This window comes from Rhinolophus sinicus, chromosome 13, assembly GCF_057876585.1.
Source record: "Rhinolophus sinicus isolate RSI-liver-muscle chromosome 13, RSI-T2T, whole genome shotgun sequence".
Taxonomy (NCBI): Eukaryota; Metazoa; Chordata; class Mammalia; order Chiroptera; family Rhinolophidae; genus Rhinolophus; species Rhinolophus sinicus.
Genome location: NC_142513.1, coordinates 59,815,720 through 59,831,659, shown reverse-complemented (window position 1 = coordinate 59,831,659; position 15,940 = coordinate 59,815,720). Strand labels below are relative to the sequence as shown.

Genomic DNA, 15,940 nt, shown 5'->3' with positions numbered 1-15,940 from the left:
TTTGGGACTTGATGCTAAGGATAGTGGCTTGAACCATGAGAACTTTGCATTTTAAAAGAATGCCTGTGGTGCCAGAGTGGCAGACAGCACAGAGGAGGGGGTGGCCGAGAAATCGTTTGGATGGTGTAAGGCTATTCTAGGAGATGTGGCGAGTCGGCATTGACTCGGTTGGTAGCAACAGGGAGGCACAGAGGTGGACAGACTGATCCTTAGGTGGAAAGGACCAGACTTAGTGAATGGATAAGGGAGCTGAGGGGGAAGGAGGACTCGAGGATGCTTTCAGACTGAGCCATTTCAGGGTGTCCTCCGTTAAGAGAGGGAGCACAGGCAGAAGCAAGGTGGGGGCAATGTCAAGAGATGCTGACTTTGAGGTGCCTGTGAGGCATGTAAGTAGAGACGGTTCAGCAGGCAGTTGTTTTTGTGGTGCTGGCACTCAGGAGGGAAGTCTAAGCTATAGACTCGTGACATACATGTGGGAATCCTTGGTGTGTAGCTGCAGGATAGATTCAGCTGCCTAGGAGGAATTTCTGGGACAGACCTTGCCAATTGGTGATCTATATTCTAATTTGGCCCTCTGACAGATTTTTAATTTGGGGCCTCCAAATGTGTGTTTTTAAAAAATTAGGGCCAACAATGAATTTGGGGATTTTACATTAAAATCTGGACTCTGGCTTCTTTTGAAAATTGAGATTATCTAACAACACTTACCCTACATTTCTGCACGACAGCAATGACCTGGAGCTAAATAGTGGCTGCCACCATTAGATAGCGCATGTATGTGTTCTTTGGTTTGCCACAGTCCCCACCACTCCCTGTGGTGTTCCTCAGAGTGATTCCAGCCGGCTTCACTTAGTTAGCTTCCATACTTGGCACCTGTAGGCATTTGAGTTTGTGACCCTGCTACGGAGTGAGCCGCAGAGAAGATCTAGGAGAACCCCATGGTGCTCCACTGTGCATAGGGGAGGGAGAGGAGGCACCAGCCACCGGACAGTTAGGAGAAAAGCCAGGATTATTGGTAAGAGGAGGGAATGTCGACCAGCAGAGCCCAGGGCTCCTGACTTGGTCTGACACAATAAGGACACGTCCTTTGGTCTAGTCACGTGGAGACCATTGGTAACCTTGCTGAGAGCCACTGCGTTCCAGGGTGCTGGCTGGAAGGGAGGTTGTGAGGCATTGAGTAATGAATGAGAGGAAATGGAGACAGGGTTGGGAACTTGTTCAAGAAGTTCGGCTTTGAAGGACAACTTGTAGTGTTGGGAAACCACAGGATAAACTCAGCACATCAACCTGGACCGTTAATTTGGCTTGACTATTTGGAAAAAAACATTATTTTTAGATTAAAACAAACATTAGGTATGTTACGGAGTAGCGAGGCCTCTGAGAGAGGGAGAGAGGAGACTAGAAAGACTAGGTTTAGGCTAAGGATTGAATGTTATCTCTTTTCCAGGCACTGTAGTGATCCATTTACATTCATTATCTCATTTAGTTCTCACAATGACCCTAGGAGTCTGTTTCCAGAATGTCCCTCATTTTGCAGATGAGCCAGTTGAGGCTTGAGAGGTAAGGTTGCATGGCTGGTAAGCGGTAGAGCTGGGGTTTGAATCGGGCTGTCACACTGAATGTCTATATACTCAACTGCTTTTTTTTTTTTTTTTTTTTTAAATAAACATACCTAATTGTAGGAGAAGCATTTGTTGAAAACACTTTTTTTTTCCCATTGAATTGCTATGACACTTTGTTAAAAATCAATTGGCCATCTATGCGCAGGTCTATTTTGGGACTCTCTCTTCTGTTCTGTTGATTTATACATCTCTCTTTTTAACAATAGCACACTGCATGGATTACTGTAGCTTTATAGTAAGTCTTGAAATGAGGTAACTTAAGTCTTATGACCTTGGTCTTTTTAAAAATTGTTTTGGCTATTCTAGGTTGTTCGCACATTCTAGGCTGTTTGCACATCCATAAATTTTAGAATTATCTTGTGAATTTCTATAAAAAGGCCTGCTGGGATTTTGTTTGGGATTGTATTGACTATTAGGAGAAATTAGTGAGGATGGGATCTCATTTCATATAGACATTGAAGGAAATGCCAGTAAAGTGAGTGACTACAGTCTAAAGGTCTCTAACTCAAGTTACGGGAAAATGAGTACAGGGATCAGGAATGAGACGATAAATGGCAGCTGACCTCAGGCCATAGTGGAGGAATAATAGGGTACAATGAGGACTTGGGCAAACAGGAGATCCCAAGCCCTGTCTAAGGGGGGAGCCACTTCTCAGCTCCATGCATTTTTGCCATGCAAGAATATGCGTTCAGTGTCGTATGATCTCAATGAAGAGAAATTGGGAATCCAGAATTTTATGCAGTCTTCCAGTTACAACATTACAGTGTAAAACATTGAGTGTGGGTCAATATCCTGTGGGTCATGTAGAGAGCTCTAGGCTAAATGTGGCCTACGGCCTGCCAGTCTGTGACCTCTGCCTCAGGCTAATCATTCCTCGGTCCTCATTTTCATCATCAGTAAGCATGACGGTGTCACAGACAGTCTCTAAGGTTCTTTTAGTTCATGATTCTACGTCTCAAGAAAGGAAAATATAAAAATTTCTCAAGGGTTTAGGAGGTCATTGAGAATATCAACAATAATGATAATATTTTGAGAGGTTGTCCAGATCTTTACATTTTATATACCACTGTGAATACTGTTCTCTCTCTTAATCCATACATTGTCTTTGTGAAGTGGACGGCAGAATAATTTGCCCAACCACAGGGCAGCTCCAGGTTATAAAGTCCGGTCTTCAATTCCAGATCCAGTGCTCTTACTACTGTGGTGCAACGGTCTCTGAAGACTCTCGATACAGGCACTTTGGGAGGTAGAGCAAATCCGGGAGACCACGAGAGGGCCTTCGGCTCCGGGGAAGGCAGCTTTCCAGCAAGATGTAGAACTTAGCTTGGTTGAAGTGTCAAGGCTTTGGGGTAAGAGTCGAAGCCTTTGTGAGAACTCTCTGAAGGCCTGAACTTTGGCATGCATTCATCTTAGTAAGCCAGGGCCTGGACAGTACCTGACATACAGTTAAATGTTTTTATGTAAGTGAATAAATGGAGGGATTGATGGAAGAAGATTCTGAGGCTTTAGGTGGGGGTGTGTGAAAATTTTGTCTAGAGAATTTCAAGGATAGAGTCAAATGCTTCTGTAAGTGCTTTGAGAATGTTAAGATCAAAAGCCGAGACTTTATTCTTATAACTCAGCTGATAGATGGGAAAGCGCACCATGTCCTCCTCCTCAGATTTGACTCTCAGATCTGGGTTTTGATGGATAGATGATAACCATCTCCCAGTGCAGTAGTTTGAGAAATCACATTCTGTGGCTGTAAGGAAGTTAAGGCTGCCAAAGTGTTTTGTATGCCTTTAAAACTTCTGAACACATACAAGTCCTTATCTTTTGGAGATGCATATTGAAGTATGGAATGATGTGATGCCTGGGATTTCTCAGTGGGATGCCGTGAGTAGGGTTGGAGGTAAAGATGAATCAAGATTGGACGTAGTTGGGATCATTGTTGAAGCTGGATAAGTGGTTTCATTATACTTATTTCTATTTTGTATATATTTGAAAGTTTTTACAATTAATGCAAAAACAAAACAAAATCAGAGCTTCATGGGCTCAGCAATGCTTTTGATCAACCGAATTTCACTTTTCTCTGAACTTGTAAACAGTATGATCATTGAGGGAGAAATGATAAAAAGGAAAAGAACATGGCAGAAATAAGAAAGACTGTGGCTTTTGAGTTAGACCACCATAGCTCCGCTTCCTGTAGCTTTGTAACCTTGTACAAGTCTCTGCACTTCCCTGAGTCTGGGTCTCCAGGTCTATAAAAGTGGGATAACGCTGTCTCCCTTGGTGGTTGTGGAGAGCGTTAGGGATGAGGTGCACAGTGAGATGCAGATCTGCTCATTTGTTTTATTAGACAAAGACGGAGTAACGAAAGGGTAAAAATCTGCTTCGGGGTTCCCATTTACCCTTTCTTCTTTACATGAATTGTAAGTGCCAAGGGTTATGTAACCACAGAGGTAATTTATTATTTTAGAAAGAGAACTCTTAAAGACCAAATTGGACCACTTTGGGGTTTACAAGAACTGTAACCAGTTTACTGCCTTTTGAAAAATGAAGCAAGGAAGAACTTGAAGAAGAAAGGCATATGGGATACCATCTAATACCTGTTGAATCGGCCTCCTTCCTTCCACCAATGAATGATCATATCCGGTGTTAGTGAGGTTTTTTTGGTGAAACGCTTTCTCATACATACATTGGTATACTCTTTAGAAAAACATTTCTGCAGCCTGTGTGGAGAGACATCAAACGGCCCATACCCAGAGACTTAGTAATCACTCTTTGGAATGTGACCTAAGGAAATAATTCAGAAGGAGAAATGTTAGGTTGCCATTAAATATGATTATGTAATATCATAGAAAAGGTTTACGGTTGTACCTATGTTATGATCACAACTATACAGTTATTACACACAAAGGTAAGTGACTGGAAAGGAGCATGGAGAAGGAAAAACAGTTAATGTCACAGAGTCGTAGATAGTGGCTTAGGTTTTCTTCAAGAAATTCTTTTATTGCTGATTGTGCCCGCACACCTACTCATACACTCAGAGATCTCGCAAGAGGGACTTACCATCATGACACACGGGACATTTGGAACATGGGTAAATTCTTTCCAGAGATAGACTGATCAAAAAGCACAAATCACCCGAAACCTGACGGTTTTAGGTAGAGAAGAAATCGAAACCAAGACTTTCATTCTTGAACCATTTCACTACAACACTCCATACTTTGATGATTCCTTCAGACCTTTGCTGTCATCTCTCAAAGCTGAACCTCTCAACTTTGTTTCCAGGTTCAATTTCAGAAGCTTCAGCAACTGCGCCTGACACAGTACCATGGCGGGTCCTTACCGAATGTGAGCCAGCTGCGTAGCAGTGCATCCGAGTTTCAGGTACCTCCAGATATTTACTTCAATAAGCTGGGTGAACTGTAAAAAGATAGGCAGAGATTATCCTTAAAAAGATTAGATCTTGAAGCCTAAACCTGGCCTACATACAGTTCAGTGTTCTTCTGGGAAGTCCATCATTATTCTCTTTCCTAGTTTCTGGAGCATAAGACAGTGTTGTTTCACAAATCGTCTAAGGCAGCACTGTCCAGTGGAAATATAATGTAGCAACATATGTAATTTAAGTTATTTTAGTAGCCGCAGTAAAGAAAAAAAACACAGGTGGGATTAATTTTAATATTACTTAAATAAATGAAATAATTATTTAACTCAATATATTCCAACATACTGTCATTTCAACATGTAATCAATGTAAAAAAACATTAATGAACTATTTCACATTATTTTTTGTGCTAAGTCTTTGAAATCTGGTGTGTATTTTACACTTAAAGCACATCTCAATTTGGACTAGCCACATTTCACTGCCTTCACATGGCTGGTTTCTACAATATTGGACAGCGCAGATCTAAGGCATAGGTAAGTGGTCTATGTTACATTGAAAGTAGTGCAGTGTCATAGGTGCCTTAATCATTCATATCCATGAAGGGCCTTGTTCAAAACAATGTGAAATTGGTGTTTTAGACAATGGTACATGATGCTTTTGTTAAGATCCGAGTTACACTTACTCAGATATCCTATTCTCCGAAAAATTAGCCTGTCATTCATTCATTCTATTACACAATTTAAGATTTGCTGTTGAGATATCAACTTTAAGATGAAGCAGAACTTGATTCATTTGGATGCCTCTCCATTTAAAAAGTACAGTCTTCTTTCTTTGTTGTGAAAACTGGGTTCATTTGTTTGATGATGTCCTATAAAGCAAAAGTATTATTTAAATTGGGGACTTCCATTTGAGAGTGCTAATATTAAACAATATGAGCATATTTTTATACCTATGACACTGGAATCTTGTCTTTAATATACACTGGAATCTCACTTTAACTGCCTATGTTAGATGTCTGCCTGTATCGATCAAACTTCTTATATGTTGGCCTGTTGGATCATTCAGTATCCAAATTAAGTAGATCTCTGCTATACTGGATTTCATGCTTCAGAAAGGTTTGCTGTGTTTGAGCTCCTGATTCTGTGGCATTTTATTGTCAACTTCAGAGGAATACAGAATTTACTATCATGACCCTCTCTTGTTGCGTTTGGAAATGGGATAAAGTGACAGACAGCTCTTGGTCTTCCCAGGATTATTTCTTTGAATACTTTTTTTTTAAACTTTGAAATAATCACAAACTTACATAAAAGTTGGAAGTATTGTACAGATAACTTTTTTCCCCTTGAGAATAATTTCCTGACCTGATTCCATATCACTCCGAAATACTTGACTTTGTGTTTCCTACAAGCAAAGACATTGTCCTACATAACTAAAACATAGTCATCAAAATCAGTGAAACATTATTGCCATCTGATCTCAGATCTTGTTCAAGTTTCATCAAATGTCCTATTACTGCCTCTGCGGCAAAAGGATCTAGTTCAAAATCACACATATTTAGTTATTATCTTTAGTCTCTTTCAGTCTGGAACAGTTTTTCAGTCTTTTATTTTTGACATGAAAAAAAATTTCTTTTGACTTTTGTTACCTTGCCACCTTTGAAGATTACAGACCACTTATTTTGTAGAGTGTCCCTCAGTTGGGGTTTGTCTGATGTTTCTTCATGGTTAAATTCACATTATGCATCTTTGGCAGGAATAGCACAGAAGCGATGCTGTTATTGTGGGTGATTTTCAGTTGTCTTATTACTAATGATGGTCACTTTTATCACTTAATAAAGGTGGTATCTGTCAGTCTTCTCCACTTTAAAATTATGCTTCCCCTTTGTAATTAATTAATATTTTGTGAGGAGATACTTTATCCTGATCCTCATCAACTTTCAATTTATACGTTTATTTATTTATTTATTTATCTCTCTCTATGGTTTTGTGGTTTCTTATTTTGTTCCATGGGTTATAATTATTATTATTATTATTTTGATCCGCATATTATCCCTGATTAGGCCAGTATGAACCCTCTTCCCAGGATCTTGACAAACTGAGAAAAAAAGGAAATCACAGAAGCACAGATATTTTTTTTTTTAACTTTTTAAAAAATTTTATTTAAGTGTTTTTCCAGGACCCATCAGCTCCAAGTCAAGTAGTTATTTCACTCTAGTTGTGGAGGGTGCATCTCACAGTGGCCCATGTGGGTATTGAACTGGCAACCTTGTTGTTAAGAGCACCACACTCTAACCAACTGAACTAACCGACTGCCCCTAGATATTTTTAAAGTAAATATTTTTGAGGTGTAACTTACATACTGTAAGTTATAATTGACCTTTTTTAGGTATTCAGTTCTGTGTTGAATAATCAGCACCGTAATTAAGATATAGAACAGTTCCATTCCCCCCAAAAGTTCCCTATGTTCCTTTGTAATCTGTTTCCATCTTCTACCTCCAGCCTTTGGAACGACTGATCTGTAGTTTTGCCTTTTCCAGTGTGTCTTATAAGTGGAATAAAAAATATGTAGTCTTTTGGGTTCTTCTTTCATTTAGCACATGGCATTTGAGACTCATCCATGTTGTTGCATGTATTAGTTTCCCAGGGCTGCTGTAACAAAGTACCATAAACTGGATGGCTTAAAACAACAGGCATTTCTGAGACTGGAAATCTGAAATCAAAGTGTCAGCAGGCCATGCTGTCCGAAGGCTCCAGGGAAGAATCCTTCTTTGTCTCTTCCAGCTTCTATTGGTTCTGCCAGTTCTCCGTGTCCCTTGACTTGTAACTCCATCACTCCACTCTCTGCCTCCATTGCATATGACCTTCTTTTCTGTTTGTCTGTGTCTCTGTGTCCAAATCTCCCTCTCCCCTCTTTTCTAAAGACACGAGTCATTGGATTTAGCGCCCCCTGTCAATCCAGGATGACCTCATCTTAACTTGGTTACATCTGCAAAGAGTCTTTTCCCAAATAAGGCCATGTTCACAGGTACTTGTGATTAGGAGTTGAGCATTATCTTTTTGGGGAACATAATTCAACTTACTACATTGCATTTATCAGTAGCTTATTCCTTTTTTATCGCTGAGTAGTACTCTAGTACATGGAGGTACTATAATTTGTTTATCCATTTATCAGTTAATGGGCATTTGGATTGTTTCCGTCTTTTGGCAATTGTGAGTAAAGATATAATAGACAAAATATAAAGATATTATAGACATACAATTTTTGTGTAAACACCTAGTAGTGGAACTTCTAGATCATATGGTAAGTGTATATTTTACTTTATAAGAAACTGCCAAACTGTTTTACAAAGTGGCTATACTATTTTGCAGTCCCACCAGCAAATGTATGAGAGTTCCAGTAACTACCTTCTCTCTCCAGCCTTTGGCATTTTTTTTTAAATTGTGGTGAAAAACACAACATAGAATTTATCATGTTAGCCATTTTTAAATGTAACTTCAGTAGTGTTAAGTATATTCAATTGTTGCACAACTAGTTTCCAGTCTTTTCATCTTATAAAGCTAAAACTGGGTACCCATTAGACAACAACTCCGCCTTCCCATTCCCCAGCCCCTGGCAGCCACCATTCAACTTTCCGTCTCTGTCAGTTTGACTCCTCTACATACCTCATCTAAGTGGAATCATACAGCACTTGCCTTTTTGTGACTGGCTTATTATTTAGGATCATTCATGTTATAGCATGTGACAGGATTTCCTTCCTTTTTAAGGCTGAATAATACTCCATCGTATGTATAAGCTACATTCTGTTTATCCATTCATCCATTGATGGACATGTGGGTTTCTTTCACTTCTTGGCTATTGTGAATAATGCTGTTATGTACATGGGTGTGTAAACATCTCTTTGAAATCCTGTTTTCAATTATTTTGGTTATATACCCAGAAGTGGGATTGCTAGATCACATGGTAATTCTGTGTTTAATTTTTTGAGGAGCTCCCGAACTCTTTTCCATGGTCACTGCACCATTTTGCATTCCCACTAACAGTGTGCAAGAGTTCTAATTTCTCTACATCGTTGTCAGCACTTGTTATTTTCTGGCATTTTTTTTTCCTCTTCATAGTAGGCATCCTAATGGGTGTGAGATGGTGGTATTTCAGTTTTAAAACTTTTGGTCATTGTAATCCATGTGTGGTGGTATCTCATTGTGGTTTTATTTGCATTTTTTAAATGACTAATAATGTTGAGTATCTTTTTGTGTGCTTATTTTCCATTCTTATACCTTCTTTGGTGAAGTGTCTGTTCAAATTTTTCTGCCCAGTTTTAAAATTGAGTTGTTCATTTTCTTATTACAATGTTGTGAGAGTTTTTTTTTTTTAAATATATTTTGGATACCATTTCTTTATCTGATCAGTATTTTACAAGTATTTTCTTCCAGTCTGTGGCTTGTCTTCATTTTCTTAACAAATTCTTGAAGAGCAGATGTTTTTAATTTTGATGAAGTCCAATTTATCATTTTGTTCTTTTATGATTTGTGCCTTTTGTACGTCTTTTCTAAGAATTCTTTGCTTAACTCAGGGTCACAGACATTTTTTCCCTGTGTTTTTCTAGAAGTTTTATAGTTTCAGGTTTTATACTTAGGTAATTTCAAGTTAATTTATTTTTATGTGGTGCAAAGTATGGGTGAAGACCACTCTTTTTACACATGGATGTTGAATTATTTTAGCACCATTTGTTGAGAAGACTTTCCTTTCCCTACTGAATTGCCTTGGTTCCTTTGTTGAAAGGACTTGACCGTGTGTGTATGGGTCTGTTTCTGGACTCGGTCTTCTGTTCCATTTGTCTCTGTGTCTATCATTTTGCTGATACCATGCTGTCTCGATTGCTATTCCTTTATAGGAAGGCTGGGAATCAGGTAGTGGGAGTTCCTCAAACTTGTTCTTTTTCAAAGTTGTCTTGCTGATTTTAGTTTCTTTGCTTGTCCATAAAATTTTAGAATCAGCTTGTTGATTTCTACAAGAAAGCCTGCTGGGATTTTAAATGGGGTTGCATTGAATCTGTAGATCATGTTGGGGAGAACTGATGTCTTAATAATACTGAGTTTTCCAATCCATGAACATGGTCTAGAAGCACAGGTTTTGATTCTAGTTAATTTTAATTATTTCAACACAGTCCTCTTCCTTTCATGTTTAGAGATCACTTTGGAGTTTACAAAATGAATTCACGTCTGTTATTTTACTACATTAGTTGGTAAGCATAGTACTATTTTAATATTGGTTAAAAACCAATTTTCTATCCTCATGGAGGATCTGAAAGCACATTCTCTTCCTCTAACCCACTGGGCCCTTATCAGAGAACACAGACTTATCAGATGAGTAAACCAAAGCAAGCTTTTCAGACTGCCTTCTGATAATCCTTAGCAAGGGGTGGGTCATCAGTCAGGGGTGGCTGGGGTCACAGCCCTCATATCTCTAGGCAGGGCCTGACCTATGGACATTGAAGGCAGAGAGGAGGAAGTGGGCATTACCTTCTCTGAGGGCTAGGGCGGTCTCTTCTGGTTAGGGGAGGGATAATCATTCTTTAGCATGTTCCAGCGTGCAGAACAGCTAGGGCATCTATTGGCTGTGTGGTCTGAAAGCCACGCAGCTACAGAGAGAGACTGAGGACTCTGTATCGGGCTATCTGGGTATAGCTATAGCCTTTCATAGCCCTCATACAACCCACCCAGTCCTTTCAAATTTATTGTAAAAAACGAATCGCACTTTTTACATTTCTGACTACTACATTTTAACAAAATTACGTCATCTTATTTATAACTGAAGATTTATAAGTTCTCACTAATTTAGTGAACAATCTGGTGACTAAGGGGAGAAAGCCCTGTTGCATGGCAGTAAAGGCTTGGAAGGCCAGATCCAGAACAGTGATTTTTTTGAGGCCCACTACCAATCTGAGTGGGTGTAACGAGGCCTAGAGTCTGCATCGCAAGTATGTAAGAGATCCACAACCTAAAAATCAAGCTTTAGACTCCTAGTTCAATTTCAGCGGCTTTCCTTTGCTGTATTTCCGTTACAATTTTTAAGATTCTTTTAAAAAAAATGATTGACGAGATATGTCAGTTAAATTCAAACAAAGGGAAAACTTAAATAGCAATATTAATCTTAAAATACTGCTAGTACTAATAGGCAACATTTATTGAGTACGTGCTGTGTGCCAGACACTGCATTAAGCTCTCTATGTAGATTATTAATCTTCATAAAAACCCTTTATGGTTGGTGTATGTATTTGGTAATTGTCATAGCATTATTTGACTTTTATATAATGAAATAACATAGCAACAAATTGCGAAAAGCAAAACCTAGTAAACTGAGGATGTGACAGTAGCACAGCTATAGATTTTTAATTCTCTATAGTGGTTGAGCCAACATTCAAAATAAAGATAAAGAAGAGTGATAACGTTAACAAATCAGAATTACTATATACCAAAATTTATTCTCTATAATTTGTTCTCTAAAAAGGTAAGATACTATTTTCAGGTATTCACAAATTTTAAAACCAACATTTTTTTTCCTTATTATAAAAGTGACACTGGCTTATAGAAAACAGGTAACATCCCTATTCTGTTCACATTTTGGCTTTTTTCTTTCAGTGGTTTTGCTGTGACTATAAATATTTTTAACAAAATCAGCATCATATTGCATGTATGGTTTTGTATCTTTTTTATGTCATGAGCATTTTTCTATATATTTAAATGGTCTTCAAAAACATTATTTCTAGTGACTTACAATATTCTATCACATGGATGTACCACAGTTTAACTGCTTCCTTATTATTGGACATTTGGGTTGTTTTCACTATTTGTTCATCAGATGTGTGTATCTCTATGTGTGTGTGAGTTTGTGAGTTGTATGCATAAATTGATTTTATAGTAGGCTAAAGAAATTCTTAGTAAATTAAAAAAGGAGAAATGGAATCTAAACATAATTGATAAAAAATTGTCATCAGTAATTAAATTTAAATTAAAAAGCCAACCATTTGAAATTTTTTTTAATTATTTAAAAAAACTATTAGATATATTATCTGTGGCAAGTTAGAGTAACACATAAAGGGGAAAAAGATTACATTTATAATAGCTTAAAAATATGTATATAGTACAAAACATTTAAGAAATTTATAAGAAGTTTATTAAAAAAACTATAAAGCATGAGAAAAGGAGCTAAAAGATTCGCCTTTGCTTTGAAAATCTGATGAAAGCTATGGATCCCTCCTGAGCAAAATATATACACACGTACACATGTTCTCATTAACTTTTTTCTTCTTCTTCTTCTTCTTCTTCTTCTTCTTCTTCTTCTTCTTCTTCTTCTTCTTCTTCTTTACATTTTTATGTATTTAAAAATTTTTAAATTAATTTTCAATTACAGTTAACATGCAATATTATATTAGTTTCAGGTGTACAACATAGTGATTAGACATTTATATAACTTACGAAGTGATCGCCCTGATAAATCTAGTACCTATCTGACACCATACATTGTTATTACAAAATTATTGACTATATTCCTTATGCTATACTTTATATCCCCATGACTATTTTGTAACTACCAATTTGTACCTCGAAATCCCGTCCCCCTTCACCCTTCCCTCCAACCCTCCATTTCATATGACTACCATCAAAATGTACTCTGTATCTATGAGTTTGTTTTTGTTTATTTTGTTTTCTAGATTCCACATAAAAGTGAAATCATATGGTATTTGCCTTTCTCTGACTTATTTCACTGAGCATACCACTCTCTAGGTCCATCCATGTTGTTGCAGATGGCAAGATTTGATTCTTTTTTAGATCTAAGTAATATTCCACTGTGTATATGTACACATCTTCTTCATCCATTCATCTATTGATAGACACTTAGGTTGCTTCCATGTCTTGGTTATTGTAAATAGTGCTGCAGTGAACATTATAGGTGCATATGTCTTTTTGAATGAGTGCTTTGGGTTTCTTCAGATAAATACCCAGAAGTGGAATTACTAGGTTCTTCTTTGTCTCTTGTTATACCTTTGTTTTAAAATCTATTTTGTCTGGTATAAGCATTGCTACCCCAGCCATTGTTTTCCATTTTCATGAAATAGCTTTTTCCATCCCTTTACTTTCAGTCTGTGTGTCTTTTGATCTAAAGTGAGTTTCTTGTAGACAGCATATGTAAGGGTCTTATCTTCGTATCTATTCAGCTACCCAATGTTTTTTGGTTGGAGCATTTAATCCATTTACATTGAAAGTAATTGTTGATAGATATGTAGTTATTGCCATTTTATTATTCATATTTTTGATCCTTTTTTTTCTTCTTAAATAAGTATCTTTAACACTTTTTGTAATACTGGTTTGGTGGTAATGAATTCCTTTAGTTTTTTCTTGTCTGGAAAGCTCTGTACCTGTCCTTCGATTCTAAATCATAGCCTGCTAGGTAGAGTAATCTTGGTTGTAAGTCGTTGCTTTTCATCACTTGAATATTTTGTGCCAATCCCTTCTGGCCTGCAAAGTTTCTGTTGAGAAATCAACTGACAATCTTATGGTAGCTCCCTTGTAAGTAACTAACTGCTTTTCCCTTGCTGCTTTTAAGATTCTCTCTTTGTCTTTAACCTTTGGCATTTTAATTATGAACGTGTGTTGGTGTGGGCCTGTTTGGGTTCATCTTGTTTGGGATTCTCTGCTTCCTGGGCTTGTATATCTATTTCCTTTGCCTGGTTAAGAAAGTTTTCAGTCGTTATGTTTTCAAGTAGGTTTTCAGTTCCTAGCTGTCGCTCTTCTCCTTCTGGTACCCCTATGATGCAGCTGTTGGTACACTTGATGTTGTCCCAGAGGCCCCTTAAACGCTCCTTATTTTTTTTTGGATTCTTTTTTCTTTTTGCTGTTCTGATTAGGTGTTTTCTGCTACCTATCTTCCAAATTGCTAATTTGATCCTCTGTTTCATCTAATCTATTGTTTCTATCTAAAGTATTCTTCACTTCAGTTATTGTATTCTTCATTTGTGACTGGTTCCTTTTTATGTTTCCTATCTCTTTGTTGAATCATTCACTACTCTTTTTAAAAATCTTCTTATTGGGGATAATTTCAAACATATCACACTCATTTTTGCATGTATTTTGATCCTATGTCAAGAATTCTTGGCCTTGGACGGTTTACATTTATTTATGTTTGTGTTAAATATTTTTTAAAAAATTTCCCTTACCTTCTTATGCCTGGTTTTCTGAGTGTGTAAAATACAGTCAAGGGAAATTGTGGAAGATGTTTCAGTAACCTGGCATAACATAAGACAGGCAGAAAAGGAGTAATTTGACATACCTATTTCTTGCCATTGCTCCCTTAATCCTCAAGCAGCCTCTCAGCAGCCTTTGAGATCTCTTCTCTCTTCTCACAGAAAATCCAGGCGTGGATGCATATTTGTATGCGACATGTTGAGAGCTGCTTCTTTGAATTTAGTCACATCATGAGTAGAATATAGGTACCGTCAGGCATAATCTGAAACGCCCTCACCCTCTCCAGTCGAAGCTCCCCTCTCTGAGCTCCGCCATACCCTTGGCCTCCTCCCTGTAGGCTGGGAGGGCCCGCCGAGGGGAAGGGCGGCAGCAGCTAATTTGGACCAAGGGCTGAGATGTGCCCACCTCGCGCACAGCACCGGGAACACTCCTAGGAGCTGAGAAGCTGAGGTAGTGAAGCATGAGAGGCTGATTCTCATTGAATAGCCATGCCGATCATGCAGAGCAGGGAGAGCTGAGGTTCCTGGGTGCCGTCTGGACAGCTGTGCAGTTGACCCACCTGAGGGGCTGCAGACACCCTCCCACTGAGTGTCCGCTGGCAAATCACAGACTTCTCCGAACCTCACCTATAAATGATGACAATGACAGTTACTTGACCAGCTTGTTACAAGGACCTAATGAGTGCAGAATACGTGCAGAAGAGCTTTGGAGACTGTCCCGTACCAAGCAGCCGTCATTTATGAACACAAAGAGTGCTTAGGAACAATCTTGAAGTAGGAAGTTTTTACTTATCACTTTCTACCTCTATTTTTCCTCTGCTCTTCTTACCTCCCCCCGCCCCCAGACCTGTGCTGTCCAATATGGTAGTGACTAGCTATATGTGACTGTTTAAACTTCAATTAAGATTAAACAAAGTTAGAAATTCGGTTTCTCGGTCACATAAGCCCCATTTCGAGTGCTCAATAGCCACACGTGGCTGCTGGCTACTGTATTGGACAGCGCCGCTCGGGCGGTTAGCGAGCTCATGCTGCCCCCAGTCTCAGCACTGGATGAAGTTCTCACCATCCCTTAAGCCTTTAAGGTGCTCTTTCCCTCCCTCCTGTCCTTCATCAGCCAATCAGATTTCTGTGTCTCGGCTGATGTGCCTATTTGGATTATAAGTATTCTGAATGGATTTCATATAAAAAATTTTAGCTACTCTGAGGAATATGCATTTCAAAAGAGGGTGTCTGCAAAATTAAATCTCTAGTTTGCAGAATTTCACTCAATAAAACGTGGCAGCTAATTTGTAAAGCTGTGTGGAAGGGCTCATCCTTAAATTATAGTATATACATACAAAACACACACACACGCACAAGTTAGGTGGACACCTGAATGAACAAGCCCTGGGAGGGTTTTGTGTCCTGCTCCCTCCCACCTCTGAGAGAGGAGTTAACTTCTCTTCTTTTTTCACTTCTCATTAATTAATAGATAAATAATACATATATTCAGCAAATATTTCTTGAGCACATACTATGGTGGCAGAAATACACATATATTTCTGTATGAGGCACAGGAAACATAGAAACGAATAAATCGGCCCCTCCATAGAAGATCGGGGTGCACTGAGTCCTTGTTTAGTGCCATCAGCTTTGTGTCCTGAGGTCTGGGCAGCCTGCATCTGGCCGCTGCCCCTCAGTGAAGGACGTCTGCTCATGAAGCCATGA

General features: G+C 38.5%; 1 protein-coding gene across 2 annotated transcripts in view; it reads left to right on the top strand.

Moving 5' to 3' along the window:
- Positions 1–15,940, top strand: part of CRTC3 (CREB regulated transcription coactivator 3) — a 78,532-nt gene that overhangs the window by 3,340 nt on the left and 59,252 nt on the right. For both annotated transcript variants that reach the window (XM_074318253.2, XM_019716109.3), the window contains exon 2: positions 4,896–4,994. In XM_074318253.2, coding sequence (XP_074174354.2) covers positions 4,896–4,994 — 99 coding nt within the window. The remainder of the gene's footprint in view (positions 1–4,895; positions 4,995–15,940) is intronic.